The sequence below is a fragment of the Stegodyphus dumicola genome, chromosome 7 (genome assembly GCF_044657685.1).
Source record: "Stegodyphus dumicola isolate Sdum_Otavi_A_Nest chromosome 7, ASM4465768v1".
Lineage (NCBI taxonomy): Eukaryota > Metazoa > Arthropoda > Arachnida > Araneae > Eresidae > Stegodyphus > Stegodyphus dumicola.
Genome location: NC_140774.1, coordinates 61,967,122 through 61,984,231, shown reverse-complemented (window position 1 = coordinate 61,984,231; position 17,110 = coordinate 61,967,122). Strand labels below are relative to the sequence as shown.

Genomic DNA, 17,110 nt, shown 5'->3' with positions numbered 1-17,110 from the left:
ATTTCATAAAAATTATTCTTTTGATAAGCAATAACTGGCAAGTAAAATGATGAAAATCACAATTTGCAGTACATTGAAACGTTTCACAAGAGTAAAAACTATTTACACACAAAGTCTACCTGCTTTGGCAGAAACAAAGTCCATAGTGCTTTGTAATTTGATAAGTAAATCTATAAGTAGAGAAAATGAAGTAAAATCTTGGCTAACTAAGAAGAAAACAAAAATATATACATTACCACCTACTATTATGGTGAATAGTGCGGGGCCTCTTGTGGCGTTGTTCAATTGTGAAATCCTAATTTCCTAGTTTTTTGATGATATTCTTAGGATGACTGTCACATTTCATAAAAAAGTTATGAGAAGCTTTTAGAATTTCGGAATCCGTGTGTTTAATTTTTAAATCATTGTGAAGAGTGCTGTTTCGTATGAACCAAGGCGCATTTGTAATTATTCGGATGGCCTTGTTTTGAATTCTTTGTATTTTTTCGCGATGAGTTCTTGCAGTTGCAGCCCACGCTGGGGAAGCATACAGTAAAATTGGGCGGATAAGCTTGTAGATAGTTAACTCTTTTTGTAGCGAGACTAAGTTTAGAATTTCTCCCTATGAGTGCATAGATACTGCCTATTGCTTGGTTAGCTTTTTTACAGATATTTTCGATATGGTTTTTGAAGGTTAGTTTTTGATCGAGATAAACGCCTAAATATTTAACACATTTTTCATTTGGGATGGAGGTATTATTAATTGCTATATTGTTGAGATGTCTTCTGGAAGGGTTCTTTTGGAAATAAATTGTAGTGGATTTGCTTTCATTGATTTTAATTTTCCAAACGTTAAACCATGGGAAGATATAGTCTATTGCATTTTGGAGGTTTTCGATGGCTCTTTGCGGATTGATGGATTTGCTGAGAATTGCAGTATCGTCTGCATAGCAGGCGATAATGGCATCTTTGGGGCTAGGAAGATAATTTATGTAGATGTTAAAAAGAAAAGGTGAAAAATTCGAGCCCTGAGGGACACCTGCTTTCATTACACTGATATTAGATAGCTCGTTCTTAATACGAACTTGAAAAGTTCTGTTTTCCAAAAAACTTGAAATTAAGAAGATTAATCCAGGTGGAAATTTGTTTCCGATAAGTTTCATAAGGAGGCCTGGGTGCCAAACCTTATCAAACGCTTTTTCAATATCAATGAAGATGCCAGCAACAGTTTCTTTCTTATTAAAGGCTTCTCCGATGATTTCAGTAATTCTTGTAACTTGTTGAGTGGTGCTAAATCCATGCCTAAATCCAAATTGATGTTCCTTAATAATATTATTGTCTTCAGCGAATTTAGTGAGCCTATTGATGACTAATCTTTCAAACAGCTTGCCAAGAGCTGAAAGTAAACTGACGGGTCTGTAATCTGAAGTGGAAGATCCATTTTTCCTAGGTTTCTTCAAGACAATGATTATCGCATGCTTCCATTGTTTAGGAAGAAATCCTATATACAAGCAAGTATTAAAGATGTAATATAGTTGCAGGATGGCTTTTCTTGGTAAATTTTGCAGGGTTTTATTAGTAATTTTGTCATAACCGGGAGCTTTTCTTGGTTTTAATTTTCGAATTAATTCTGTAATTTCTCTGGGTGTGGTAAGTGGGTTGGTCTGATTCTTGAAACTTTCTAACTGCTGAGTCACATGATCAATGACTGCCGAATCATTAGCGTTAACAATATGATTGACAGTGAATTGATTTTCATACGATCTGGCAAAAGCGTTTGCAATATCTTTTGGATTAATTAGAACTTTATTATTGTAATTAATATGTTTTATTTCATCTTTATTTCTTCTAATAGCTTTAGCAATTTTCCACACGAAGTAATTGATATGTGATAGACTGTTAACGAAGTTGTTCCAGCTGTCGTCTTTATATTCTTTGATGAGTTTTTTAACTGTTCTGTTAGCTTGATTGAAATTTCGTTTATCGACGAGGTCTAAAGTTCTATGATAAATTTTTCGAAGCCTGTTCTTTTCTTTAATCTTGTTAAGGATGTACACAGGGAGAGTGAATTTTTCTGGATGAATGGCCGATTTAGATTTATCGAGTGCTTCGTGCATGCTATGGGTGAATTTGTCAATTGTATCTTCGATATCTTGGGGAGAGTTTAGATTTCGATTAATAACTGTGTTCTCTTGCATAATGTAATTGAAGTCTTCCCAGTTGATCTTGCTATTTACAGGTGGTAATCCGTAGCTTAACCCGTAAAGGGTAAAACGTACAGGAAAGTGATCAGAGGATAAAACATTATCGGTGAAAAGATACGGTTGCTGGTTAATATCGGCGGTAATAAGAATATCCAGTGTGTCTTTGCAGCCATAAGCTGAAGAGATAAAAGTAGGATCATCAGGTGCATGAATGTTCATATCCTTAAATTGGCAGTAATTATATAGGGTAATGCCGTCCGAGTTATTAGTTCTGGAGTTCCAGATGGTATTTTTGCAGTTGAAGTCTCCAGCTATTACTGTGTGGGTAATCCTAAGTTAACTATTGCATCCAGGTCTTGGGTACTGAGATGTGATTGCAGAGGTTTATAAACAGAAACTATTAAATAATTGCAGTTGCTGCAGGGTAAGATACAAGCACAAGCCTCTATGCTATTAAAAGCAGGGAGAGGGTATGCGTAACCTTTTAGAGAGCTTTTTATGGCAATTGCAGTTCCACCGCCTCTGTTGTGAAGTCTGTCAGCTCTATAAATATCGTAATTAGGAATTTTTAGTTTATGTGTACAGCGTAAATGCGTTTCATTAAGCTTAACTACGTCTAAATTATTATTAGAAATATAATCTCTGAGTTCTAGTCAGAGTCGTAGCTAGGGTTTTCAGCGCCCAGGGGCAACTGAAGATTTCGCGCCCCCTACTGCTTGCCAAGAATGGAAAACATTTAATTCTAAAATGTCGTAACATCAATTTGGCGCCCCTTGGATTCTGCGCCCGGGGACAGATGTCCCCCCTTGCCCCCCTCTAGCTACGCCCCTGGTTCTAGTAGTTGGTGGTACATTCCGTTGCAATTGTAGAACATAAATTTTGCGTAAGAAATCTGTTTTAAATTATTGGTATATTTATTTCCGTTGTAATTAATCATGTTCGTGATTAATGAAAAGCCTTACAGCCTCGAGGGCGATGTTCAATCTGCTTGAAGAATCTTTTGCTATTTTACTTTGCAGATACATATCGTGTAAATTTATGATAAAATCTTTTAATTCGTCAAAACTTTCTTCTTTAACTTCATTATTCTTAAAATTATTAGTAGTACTTTTAGTAAAAATTTTTTTTTTTTTTTTGGTTGTTTTGAGAGGTTGCAGCAGCAGCGGCATAGGATTGATTGGTTTGAGGAGTCATTTCCTGATTGATTCCTGATTTGTTGTCATTAACTATTTCCTGATTTGTTGTCAGTAACTGTAGTGCGATTTTGGTCAATTTTTGGAGTTAAATCTTGGTTTTTGCTGGTATTAGAATTTTTAAATTTATTATCATCGATCCCTGGCCTCTTGGGACATTCCTCGCTGCATGCGGGATGAGATCCATGACATAGGATACATGTAGGAACAAAATCTTTCTTAAGTCTGTTTGGGCATTCTTTAGATTTGTGAGATTCAAGACATCTCACGCATCTTGGCGGGTTATGGCAGGCTCTTTGAGAGTGACCGTACCTCTGGCAGTTAAAACACTGCGTAGGTCCCGGTCTACTCTTATAACCTCTTATTCTAACAAACATATCCATAATTTTACTGACGTGAAATATCTTTTTACCCTCCTTTGTCCTGGGCACTTCAGCGTAGAAAACAGGGAGGAATACAGTGGCGCCATCTCTGGTCCGTTGTAGTTGTCTAACTTTAATAACTGGAATTTGTTGTGATTTGAGATCTTCTTTTACTTCGTCTGCTGTTATGTCATCAGATAATCCTTTTATTATGGCGCGAACGCATTTATCAGAATTTAACAAATAAGTGTGGAATGGTATAGTTTTTTTTTTAAGGTAATCCTGTATTTTCCTGTAATCGTCTGAGTCGTAAACTTTTAAGACTAAATTGTCTTCTTCTTTTTTGGCATCTACTTTATCTACTACTTTTAAAACTTCCTTAATTAGTTTGCGTAAATCTTTCCAATTTATGTTTTTTGTAATTACTAGTGGTGGGATTTTCCCGGCATATTTACTTGGTTTTACAAAAGGCGCATCATTAGTGTCAGCCTCATCCATTTTTTCATTTTCTGTGGGGTTATCAAGATTTTGATCTATGCTTAGTGCATTAAATTGATTGCTAACCTGTGTAGGAGGGAGGTTATCATCTGAGTCAGATAGCTTTCACGCTCTTTTATTTCGAGGTGCTGGAGACCATTTATCTTTTTCGCCATTAATTATTGGTACATTTTCAGTAATAGCATCCATTGCAGCTTGTTTATTTGCGAGAAGCGTAAGAACTAAGGTTTCAGATTGAGTACATAGGGATTCTAAACTTTTTAACATTTTAGTTTCATCTTCCGAGGGGTTCTCAGGGAATTTAGATTTGAAAATTTCCATATCCTTTCTAAGATTGTAAAGCGTTTCCATTTCTTTAAAATAGTCTATGTCCATAGCCATGTCGTCAATTGTTAGGTAAGCAAAAGAAGTTATATATATATATATATATATATATATATATATAAACATTCGTAAAGAAAATTAAGAGTCAATAGATCGTAAATACCATTTCAGCTAGCGTATAACAATAAGAAGCAAAAGAACGTACTCACTCAATATTCAAGTAGAACAGCCGTTATCCAACGTCATATTCTATTCGATATTATAACTCAGAATATATACATGACATTCAGAATTCTAATTGTTTATATGTCATATTATAACTCAGAATTTCATATTATAACTCAGAATGCACAAAATTTATATCATTTAAAGAATTATCTAATCGTTGCCACATGTTCTATTCAAATACTATAACAAAGCTAGAACGATGTATAAAAGAAATTAAGCAAACAAAACGAAAAAGAAACAGTTTTTCACAGACGATTGAGTATTTCTCATTCAATTAATTCAGTTTTCACTTCGCGACAAGGCACAAATACATAAAAACTCAAAATATCTGTATTAAAAATTACGAAGTAAGTCTTAAATACTTATTTCCTCGAAAAAATTCCAGAAAGGATTAAGCATGATTTAATTCGCAATAATTAATGAAGGCGTTATTTTTGTGTTGCGAAGCTTAGTCTCTCTAGATTGGCAACAAATCTACAATTCTGCTGTTTCAAATGTAAACAAATATGTCCGCCATGTTATTTAAAACTTAACCGCACTTAAACAGCTTTTAAATTGTTGATAATTGTAAGTATTGCTTCCAGAATTACGAAAGGCATAAAAACTTTAACCGGAAGATAAAAACAACATAATTCAATCATTTTTAAAACAAAAAATGTACAATTTACAAACATATAAGAGTAAAGAAACTGAGATCACTGAGCCGGGTAACAGAGTGGATATACACTGGTGTGCAAAAATTAAGGACGAGACGGTTTTTTCAATATAACTTTGTACAAAAGCTTTCCAAATCAACACATTTAATACCGTAAGATCCCCAATACGTAAGGACATGAGTAATGTAAGCAACACTTACTAAAAGAGAAATCAGAGGGATAAAAAGAAGCTTTATTGAAAAAGTAGCATGGAGCGCAATGCGACTGAAGGCCGAAACAAGCCTGTGATGGGTGTCCAGCAAGAAACATCCGGTCTTTAATAGGGGATATGATCTCCCCTGACTGCTAGGCAGGTTTCACAGCGTCTGCCCATGCTGAGAATGAGGGTGTCAATGAGTTGTTGAGGCATTGCTGCCCATTCGTCTTGCAGCGCCAATCGAAGCTCAGGAACCGTTACTGGTGGTAAGGTACGAGCTGCCAAGCGTCTGCCTAGAAAATCCCATACATGCTCGATGGGATTGAGATAAGGAGATCGTGCCGGCCAATCCATTCCTTCAATATCCTCACTCTCTAAGAGCTGTTCGGCAGCTACTGTGCAATGACATGGTGCATTGTCGTCCATGAAAAGGAACTGCGGACCCATAACGCCTCTTAAAAAGACGCACATATGGAAGAAGAATCTCGTTACAATAACAGGTCCCGTTGACTGAACCTGCGTCGAAGATGTGAAGGTCTGTACGACTACCAAGCATGATGCCTCCCCAAACGAGAACACCGCCACCTCCATACCTGTCCCTTTCAATGATGTTCGAGGGATGATTGCGGCTTCCCCGCTCTCTCCAGATGAGTATGCGATAAGAATCGTTACTCAGACTGAATCTGCTCTCATCTGTATAGAGTACTCGTCCCCATTCGTTGTCTTTCCAATTCCGGTGTTCCCGGCACCACAGAGAACGCCTTCTCTGATGGGCAGGCGTTAGAGGTACACACCGTACAGGGCGTCGTGCAAACAGACCACCACCGTTCAGTCTTCTGGCCACGGTAAAACGCGATATCGGTCGTCTAGTCGCATGTGTGGTGCGTCTAGCGATTTCTCCCTCCTGTTTCTTCTGGCCTGTAAGGAAATATACTGGTCGTCTGCGGGTGTGGTTCCTCGTGGACGACCACTACTAAACCCCCGGATAGCTGTTCCTGTAGTTTGAAATTGTCTCCAAAGTCGTGAAACGATGCTGTGAGCAATTCCGAACTCTGCAGCCAAACTTGTCCCACTGCGGCCTTCCTCCAACTTCCCAATGATTCGACCTCGGGTAAAAGCATCCAGATGTCATTTAACAGATTGATTATTCGCCATTTCTCGCTGAGGCAGCAACTCGGTGTGATTTTAACTGCTATACGGCGTGCAATCTCTTTGCCAGAAATACTGATCTTACACCGACAACATCATGCTTTATACTACTCAGACACTCTCCCATTACGTCTACCTGCATATCTGCGCATGTTTTTCCGTACATCACCTTACTTAATCTCCTGATTGGTCTTTCTGTCCGCTCTGCCTCTTCGTTCAGCTGATATGCTAATTTTTCGACTTCGTCCTTAATTTTTGCACACCAGTGTATTTATAAATATATTTATATACGTTTGGCGCGGCCGATTGGAACCAAAATACGAGGTGCACATCTACATGTTATAGTAGTCTTATATACAAAATTTCAACGTTCTGAGGCTACTCGTTTTTGAGTTATGCGAGATACGTACGTACGTTCGTACAGACGCCACGAAAAATTCTCTTCAGAATTCATTTTAAAGCAGTTTTTTAGTTTTTTTGGAGGAAAAGAGTCTTTTATTCTGTCTGTACGTATAGATATCACGCAAAAACATCGTTAAATTGCATTCGAAAGCGGTCAAAGTGGATATTTTCGTTGAAATATGCTGCCTGAAGCTTTTCGCGATTACGATACTTCCTTTTTACTTCGTACAAGGAAGTAAAAAGTACACGTTTGAAAAACACTCCTGTTGTACAGAAACTAAACTCTGTTTTTAAACTAAAAGCCATACGAACATTTTTTATTGAAGTGTTTAATCTTTGTACAAAAATTATTCTAAAATAGACCATTTTTTTAACGAGGCATCAGATTATTTTAGAGCTAAAATGTGTTTGCATTCAAAGATTTTATTATTTATAAAATTATCCCCCCCATCAGAGATTTTATTTGTGATTAAAACATTTTAGATCATGATTAATTTCATGTTTTCCAAAAAATATTTAGAATGTGGTGTTTTCTTTCAGGTACCACCTGGAAAACGGATACGAGTGACTTTCAGTGAGACTTTCGACATTCGTTCTTATGAACCTTTATGCGTCCAAGATTACTTGGCGGTTAGCCTAACCGGAGATTTTAAGTCTCATGTTAAAAGGTAATTTGTTTCTCATTTGTCACATGTTAAATGGGAAGCAAATATTATTTATTATACTTTCAAATGCCTTTAGAAGAAGGCAAATTAATGTTGCTACAGCTAATACTAGTTGTTTAAAACAGACTGCACTTGCGCAACTAAACTAGCATTTGATCGTAGATCCATAGCTCCAGTTTAAGAAACAAACAGATAAGCTAGACGTCTGTACTACGACAATTCTGGCTAATTCACAACTTTTAGTAAAAATATACAAAATTAAACTTTGTTATGGTTCCCGAAAAAAAATTCAATAGGGAAGTTTTCATAAACGAGATAGCGGAACGAAATAAAATACCATACTCATAAGTTCATAATTATCAAATATATTACTAATTAAAATTTTCATTGGGAATTAGACATCATAAACAGATAGGTATTATACATATGCATGCAATTAAAAATACAAACTTTCAACAGATACCTTTTACATTTGAAAATCGAGAAAATTTGTATGCAAGTTTCTGCTTCCCATTTGAAGAGATATTTAATTTCTAAGACTTTTTTTTTTTTTTTTTTTTTGTTGTTGTTCGTGAAATAAATGGAAATATATATTTTTACCTTTGTCTTCATCGCACAGAAATGATAAGTAATATAATTTTAGCACTTTTCCCAGAATTTATTATTCGTGTTCTACTTTATTTCATACAATACATCTTTAGCTGAGACAACTCGTCAACTAGAATTTTGTACACAGATGTCATATGTAAAAATTAAAATTTTTTGTATTTTCACTGAAAGTATTTATGTGGCCAAAATTATCATAGCTTTAAAGCTTATTCATTTTATTACTGATCTTAAACTATTAACTTACAACCAGTTATTCAAGAGCTATTTAGCGGGGGAATGAATTTGAAACATCTAAAAGTAAATGAATATACCAACTTCAGAATTTTCAGGTCCGGAGAGAAAAAAATACTTTAATTAACTTCATATAAAAATAACATTTCACTTTTATTCTTTTACAGATACTGTCATGGTAAAAGACCTGTTGCTATAATATCTTCGGGTAATTTTCTACTTTTTATGTTTCGTACCGATTGCTGCTTTGAAGGCAAAGGATTCAGTGCATTCTACGAGATGGTGGACGAAGGTATACTTTAAATTTTTGATAAAAAGATGGAAGGACAATATTAATATCCAAAAAATTTTTGTGTAAATATGTTCTATTACAATGACACGAGATTAGTTTCAAGGACTTTGAGGTGACGTAAAATGCGATAGTATGACAAATGATGGCGTTAACAATGATCTCGAACTCAAACTGCACGCAGGTAAAAGGCAAGGTGTGAAAGTAACTGACAGGCAGCAATAGAAATAAAAAAGTTACAAAACACATTTTTTAAAACTAAATTTTAAAAAATGCTAGACATTGTTAAAATATAAATATAAATGACAAAAAGAATCAAATTTATGCTTATTTTTAGCCTGAAATCTAAATTCAAACATATTGAATGCCAAATATTAAAATTTTCAGAATGCCTTCATTCAGATAATTGCAACATATTAAAGTAACAACTAAATAACTTACTTTTAATTTAAACTGGAAAGAAATATACGAAAACGTCCAAGAGAGACAAAACTTGAAAATGAATAATGATAACCTATTATCTTTCTTTTATTTATTACATTTTTCAATGAAGCATACAGAAAAAATACATATTCGTAATCAAATAATTATAAACGTTTTTGTTTCTTACTGAACCTTTCATCTACATCACCTCATGGCATTTCAATTTCCATAAAGTGTGTAACCTTGGAAGAAAACTGCTAGAAAGTATCTTCATCACTAATTTGAAGAAAACCATCGGCACTCTGTTTCTTTTCGTAGACTTATTATTAATTTTTAACTATTAAAAAAAAAAACTGTTGGCATGCAAATGTACTCCCAAACAAAGCGATTTCCTTATTGCAAAATTCGTAACTGAGGATATTTATTTTTTGACAAGTAGTAATAAAAGTTCAGCAAATTTGTATCTTCATATTTTTGAATAAAATTTATATCACAATAGAAATTAATTAGTTACATTTCTAGATTTTTCGGATAATTATTCATGTTCGTTTTTAGTAATGAAGATGATGTAAAATTGGATTCGATGTAAAATCTTAAAATTTTTCTTCGAATTGTTGTCATATTAATGTTAATAAATTAATGAACATTAGGGAAAATGTATTCGCGGACCGCATGCTACCCGCGGGACGACTAGCATAAAAGACAGAAACATAATGGTGGTGTAATAGACGGAAAAAAATAAGATCATGTAAATTTGAGAGGAGGAAGAGGATAAATAGAAGACAATAAAAAATATTTCTTCTGCGTGTTTTTCTCAAGGAGCTTTTATAACGCAAACTGTTTACATGTTTCGAATTTACTGTCCCCCCCCCCCATTTTTCATGCTAATTGAATAAAAATAAATTAATTTAAAGACATCGAAGACCAAAATGTTTACACCTTTTATGAAATAAAATATGATCTGTGAATTTATTATTACTTTCTTTCTGACCTGAACTTTTACTCAATAAAAATAGCTAATAAATTTACCTACTAGAATCAATTTTTTATTATTCTTTTTTCATTAATGTACGATTCTGTTTACAATTATTCACAGGTTTCCAGGAATTTAACATTTCATTTTAAGATTTTCCTTAATAAACATTTCTCCGAGTATATTAAAACATTTAATACAGATTATACTCTTTTGTTCATCGAATCTGTGCAGATTAAATAAAAATAATACATAAAAATTATTATTCTGTCTATTCTTTTTCTGTTGTAAAAACGTAAAATTGAATTGATTTTTTTTTGGTGGGTTCACAGCCATACAGGAAATAACATTTCTGCTTATTTATTTTTAATTTATGACAATACAAACTAATTTATTACAGAAAATGAAGCATGATAAATTCATACTTTTTAAAATAAATCTCTCAAACTATAATTTCTAGCAAAATTGAATCAAATTTAATATAGAATTAACTTATTTCTCACAAAAGTCGGTTTAGTTGCTTATAAAATATTATAATTTGATTCTTTAAATGGCATATGAAAAAGTATGACTTAAATAGTACTGCCTGTGATTTAATTCTACCGAAATTATGTCAGTATTTCTTTTAAACCTATAGGGACTAATACATTCATTAATTTCAAGGTAACAAAGGCAGTTATTAGTAAGTTATTGACAAATAATAGATATATACATGTGCCTATTAGTATAAAAATAGTGCTCAAAATTTGTAGCAGATTAATAACATCAAATGTTATGCGAACATAGGAAAAGCATTGCTGAAGCTTTAGAATTACTGAAAATAGAGTACGATGAAGAAGCATGACAAAAAGCTAATATGTTTATGTGGCATAAAAGAATTAGAAATGGATGGGAAGATGTGATGGATTATCTCAGAAGCGGCACCCAAAATCAACAATAAAGGACTTCAGTTTCTTAGCATGGAAGATGAGATGGGATCCAACAAAAGTTTTAAGCTCAAAATTGACAGTTTACAAAATTACAGATTATTCGTGAAGAAAATACTGATAAGAATAAGATAAGTTAAAGAATTACAGATTATTCGTGAGGCATTTAGGCTAATTTTAAATAAAGAGTTGGACACGAGAAAAATTTCGGCAACGTCTATGCCTAACTCATACTGAACACATACACACACACATGCAAAGTCACTGCGTTAGCTGCGAGAGATTTTCTGCCGAAAATATAATTACCCAGTTATATTATTCTGCTTGTTCATCTAAATTATCTTCCTGTGATTTCTGTGTTTTCAAAATTTAAAGCTGCATGAAAGAAATAAACATCAATAAATACAATCGATATCTAATATAATGCAAGAAAGATACTGTCGTTAAAGTACATCATCGTGCAATCATCATGTATTGCCTCGAAAAAGTCTAAAACTATATTAAACGTATGTATCATTATTCTATCTTGCATAAATTGATATTCTTTGATAAAAAGGTGTGCGATAGGCTGAATACAAAATCACTGTGAAGCATGTTCAAGTAACAAATTATCGAATCAGTTAAAATTTCTGAGGAGAAGGGAGGCAAATGATGGTCACTAATACTCTGGCACGATAAAAACCACTCATATACTTACTCTTTCGGTATGGTTCGAGTTTTCATAGATCTACTCTATTTTTTCTGTCTATCCAAAAGGACATTTTGATTTACAGCTCTGTCAAGATGAATAAGAGCATCATCAGCGAGCCAAGTATTATACGGAACGACGCATAGTACGAAAAACATTCATGTAGAGCTGTAATATTATCGTAAAATTTGGAAAAAGCTCGATGATCAATAATATATGACGAACATTTTCAATGTATCAAAATACTTTGCGTTATCGTATATACATATTTATAGGGCGCTAAATTGGTATTCCGATATTTTGGCAGATGTAACAAAATACTTGGTCCTACTTCAATAATTTATTGTACAGGAATAGAAGATAATAAAAAGAAAAGCGCGAAATATTAATTTACCATAGAAAGGCCTTTATGACATCAAATGTTGAAAATTACATTACTCTTATATTCTTCACCAGACATACGTTTCGAGGCAGTTTCGATGTAATTCTCTTAATTAATTTAGTATTACGCTGCATGTCCACAGGAACTGTAAAATTTATTCTTCTAGATTGGCTGTTTTATGTTACCTCAGAAAAAAAGAGTCAAAGAAATCAAGGTTGTAAAGTAAGAAGGCTGAAAATAATTTCAGATCATGCATTCATCGAAGAATTAATTCAGCAACGCTATTCTTTCTCTTGACAACATAGCATGCATATTGTTAGTATTTTCAGTTCTAAATAATGAAGATATTAGACTTCTCTTTTTACAATATTTATATCCGACACAACAAATTTTTAAACTCAGAGCCTAAGAAATTTCATTCCATATTAATTTATTAATTTAATTAATTTTAAACAGAAATTTGAAAATGGAAATGTAATTTCTTTCTTTAAACATCGTGATCACAACCTTTCTCTTTAGATTATAACTGCTGCTTCTACGAGACAAATATTTTCAACAAAGTAGTTCTTTTTATACATCTTTTTTAAAATAGAGAACATTTTGAAATTTAGTTGATAAGGAATCATTTTTAAATTGATCAGACGAAATTTATTAGTATCAAAATACTAAAAGTGAAACTTGTTTTCTTTTTCAGTTGTCACTACTCCAGAGCCGACTACAGTGCCGCCACCTAGCAAGTGCCGTAAGTTAGAACGATTCTAACCTTTTATAATTCAATGATGATCCATGATTGATCCTAGTATTCAAATGCATATAGGGTAAATTTTACATGCTCTTTTTTTCACGGTTAAAGTATCAGTTCTTTAAAGTCACAGCTTTCTTTCAAACAATTAACCCTATAAAAGAAGATCTTTGGAGAGATTTATATTAAAAACTTAATTTTTATGTATCATATATTATATTATGGTTAATAAATGCGCTCATTTAACCCTTATAAACAATTAAAAATATTCTCATGCAAATAAATCGTGTAAAATTATTAACTTTTTGTACATAACATAAAGAATATGCAGTGTAAATATCTTTTAAAGAAAATATTAAAGAATATTTTAAGAATGTTTTCCAAAAACGTCCTTTTGCAGAATTAAATTGTCATTCAACAGCGAATAATCGAAGACATAAACAAGGAATGGTTGCCAACTAGGATCAAATAGTTAAAGTTTCTCTTCAGAGATTATCCCAAAAATTTTAATATTACAAGTAACTGAAAGAGCATTCGAACATTCGTTCAGATAATTTAAATAAAACTTTATGAACATTCCTGAGTAAGTATTCCTGACATGTTAGGGCATCTGTAGTTTAGTCGCTACTGCTTTTGAGTTACGTTATGTTATGCTGCCAAATCGATGTCCATTCTTTTGTCAGCTAAATTATCTATCATTTGCCCATGCCCAATCTGTAAGCTGTTGACACTTCATACAGTCTATTATATGAAAATTAGTTTTCAATTATTGAAATCTACTTGTAAGGTATTTTGCAATTCTTATGATTAGAACCTTTAACGTAACATCCTTCCGTTAGACATCACCAGGCTGGAAATTAAATTAGAATGAATTCAAACCAAGGGTTTTTGAAGATTTAGAGATTGAGCTTTTGACAACGGTGCTAGCAGCTTTATTTTCTTCTCCCCAGCTCTTTCTATTATTATTCCAACTTTAGCTATTTTGCTAGACGACATTAAAACGCGCCATTAAAGTTGAGAAAGCTTCAGTAGGCTGAATTTGTATAGTCTCCGACTACGATACTTTTAATTTGGAATTTTAACTGTTATTTTACTAACCGAAAGTGGCGGAGTTTAGTTTGTGCTCACAAGGGGTGCCTTCTGTTTAGTTTCAAGATTGAATGAAAAGTTTATTCAAGGTCTACTTAAGACTTTGTTTTAATATATCAGTCGGAGTGTTAAATCGTTTACTACTTAATAGTGTCTGATGGACATTTTAGTTCGTTGCTTATAGCAAACTGAGTGATTTAAAAAACAAAAGTCATGCTTCTTAATAATATAACTACAGTTTATGCTATTAATATGTAAGGGATTATCTCATTCCCTATATCCTGATGTAACTAACAGCATATCAAACTGGTAACTAGAAGATCAACGGTTTGATTAGGTTAGGTTAGGTTATTTAATTACGGCAAAGCCTCGAGGGCTATCTGCCTAAGGGGATGGATGCCTTTGTAGAGGACTTTGTATGGGAAACTGGCTGGTATACATGTTACACATGGGGAAAACCACAAAAACACCCATGCAGCCAGCCCACTCGCGGGATTCGAACCTCAGACCGAACTACCAGTGTTCAGCGATTTTATCGCTCGGCTGCTGGTGGGCACGAATTGAATTCTGGAGGAAGGCATAGCGGTGTTTTCACTTTCTGGCTCCGAAAATCAAATGTCTAAAATGATATCCGGTTTAATATGCACTGGACGAAAGTTACTCATATCTGGATCTCGTGTTCTCACCAACTGCTCATTAAAAGGAGGAGAATGAAGGAATTATTGCATTTTCCCATGCGTGCTCTTATGATGTAAGTGGTAGTATTTCTGATGGTCAGTTGAAAAATACGTGGTTCGTATCTCAGCGATGATATACTTGTGTTTTCACGCTTCTTGATCCCCTCCCAAATCTAATGTTCTTATAATTAAGAAAAGATGTTTTTATTCTTGTTATTTATGTTGTTTCGATATAGAATTTTATAATATGTAATTTGAAGTAGCTTTTTTAGTCCTAGAAATATCTAAGAATGAAGAGATTTTTATTGAAAATTCTAAAATGGTACTGAGGTTTATTTCATAAGATTCTGTACTTTCATTAAAGCAATATTTAATTTCCGTGAAATAGTAAGATGGATCTTGGTGCGATTGAAGAATACAGAGTTATTAATTTTTCTCTAAGTATAACAGAAAGCTGAATTTCAAATCAGCACTGTTTTCAGGACAACGATGTTCTAAAATGAAAGCTTAAAAACTATAGTACTTTCGATAAAATGAAAATAAATGCAATTCGAAGGATGTCAATAAACCTCTCCTCTTCAATAAAATATATCAGAAATACTTAGGCAAAAGCTAATAAGGAAATCGTAATTGTTTCAGTGTATTGTTTTTCATTGTATTTTTTTGCTCTTACTTCATTCAAATGAAAGATGTTTAAGTGTGTGCTCAGTTATTCCTTGTCGTTATCTGCTAGTATTTTATGATAACCAAAAGAAAAAAAAAAAAAAAAAAAAAAAAAAAAAAAAAAAAATTCGCGTCTTTGTCAGCTCTAACTCGAACTTGTTTTTTCATTTTCTTCTCTCAGCATGTGGTTTAGAAAACATAGCAGAATTGGACCGAATAATGGGAGGCAAAATTGTAGATCCTCCAAACAGATACCCTTGGATGGTAAGTAGGAAAGAAAAAACTTAATAAAATGTTTCAAAATTACATTTTTAGAGAACTTACACTCTTACTTTACCAAATTTCACTTTCGGGACATCTGTAAAACAATATTTTTAGAGATTTAAAGACGTTCGTCATACGTGTGATGTAATGGCCAGTTATCATTTCGGTAGTCTTGAACTCGTTTTCTGGCGATAAAGAAAATAATTTCAAAGATCTTCGCTTTCAAAAGCTTAGTGGCTTAACAAATCTGGTTTAAAATACATAGTATCATAGGTAATTATTTATGACAAATCTTCGAATTAGCTCTTATAAAATAACGAAAAAAATTGTGTAAATTTTTGAAGTCTTTTATAAGGTATTTCTCCCCCCTCTTAGCCTACCTTCGTGGTGTAGTAGTTCTGCACGCTGGGCCGGTATTCTAGAGGTCCGTGGTTCGATTCCAGGCGAAGGCGATTGCTCATTTTTTCTCTCTCCGGGTTTTCCAATTAATCTAATGTCTCTACAATATAAATAATACAGTTAGTTATACAGCAAATACACACAAATTCTGCATTAAATGGCCAATACTGACCAATTTTGTATCTCCAGACGTTATTGACAGATAAAATGCTTGCTTATCTCGAATTCTTGTTAAGCCTACGAGATGTAGTTATCCACTAATTGGTCTGTTTTTTTTAGAAAGCAGAAGTATCTGATGCTATTGCTTTGTGTGCGATTTTAAAACATCTTAAGATTTGACACCATATGCAGATATTATGTTTTCGAAAGCCGTCTCAGAATTACTGAAAAGAAATCTGTGAATAAATTCTAAAATACACCTAAGAAGGAAAGCTTTCTTTCACAGCATAATATGTTTTCGTCATACTTTTAGTACTTCTGCAGTCCTCTAATACATTTCATAATTTAGCTAAAGTACGCTGCAACCAGATAAAATTCCTCGGAGGGTTATTGTTCAGTAAAGAGTCAAATGCAATTCTTATAATTCTAATAATGTTAATAATGTGGGTGCTTCCCATTTGGTGCAACTTTGAAATCTGGTGATTTTAAGTGTGACTAAGTATATTTAACTACCCTTAAAAATGTTTTTTTTTTATTGCGAATTATTGTTTATGCATATATCTTTTGCATATTTAAATCGACGTTTAGCTACGCAAATATAAATTTTGTATTTTATTTCTAAATATCAGACATGATATGGTGACTTTTCTGTTTGTTGCTTTATTTTTAAGTAGTGGCGTATATTTATCCATCATAATCTTCTCCTAAAATGAAATAAGAAAAATATGAAAATGAATATG

At 33.3% G+C, this 17,110-nt stretch overlaps 1 protein-coding gene across 2 annotated transcripts in view; it reads left to right on the top strand.

Annotated features, from left to right (window-relative positions):
- The window catches only part of LOC118182794 (transmembrane protease serine 9-like), a 157,848-nt gene that overhangs the window by 58,350 nt on the left and 82,388 nt on the right, over nt 1-17,110 (top strand). For both annotated transcript variants that reach the window (XM_085820333.1, XM_085820334.1), the window contains 4 exons: nt 7,732-7,859; nt 8,864-8,988; nt 13,072-13,119; nt 15,730-15,812. In XM_085820333.1, coding sequence (XP_085676459.1) covers nt 7,732-7,859; nt 8,864-8,988; nt 13,072-13,119; nt 15,730-15,812 — 384 coding nt within the window. The remainder of the gene's footprint in view (nt 1-7,731; nt 7,860-8,863; nt 8,989-13,071; nt 13,120-15,729; nt 15,813-17,110) is intronic.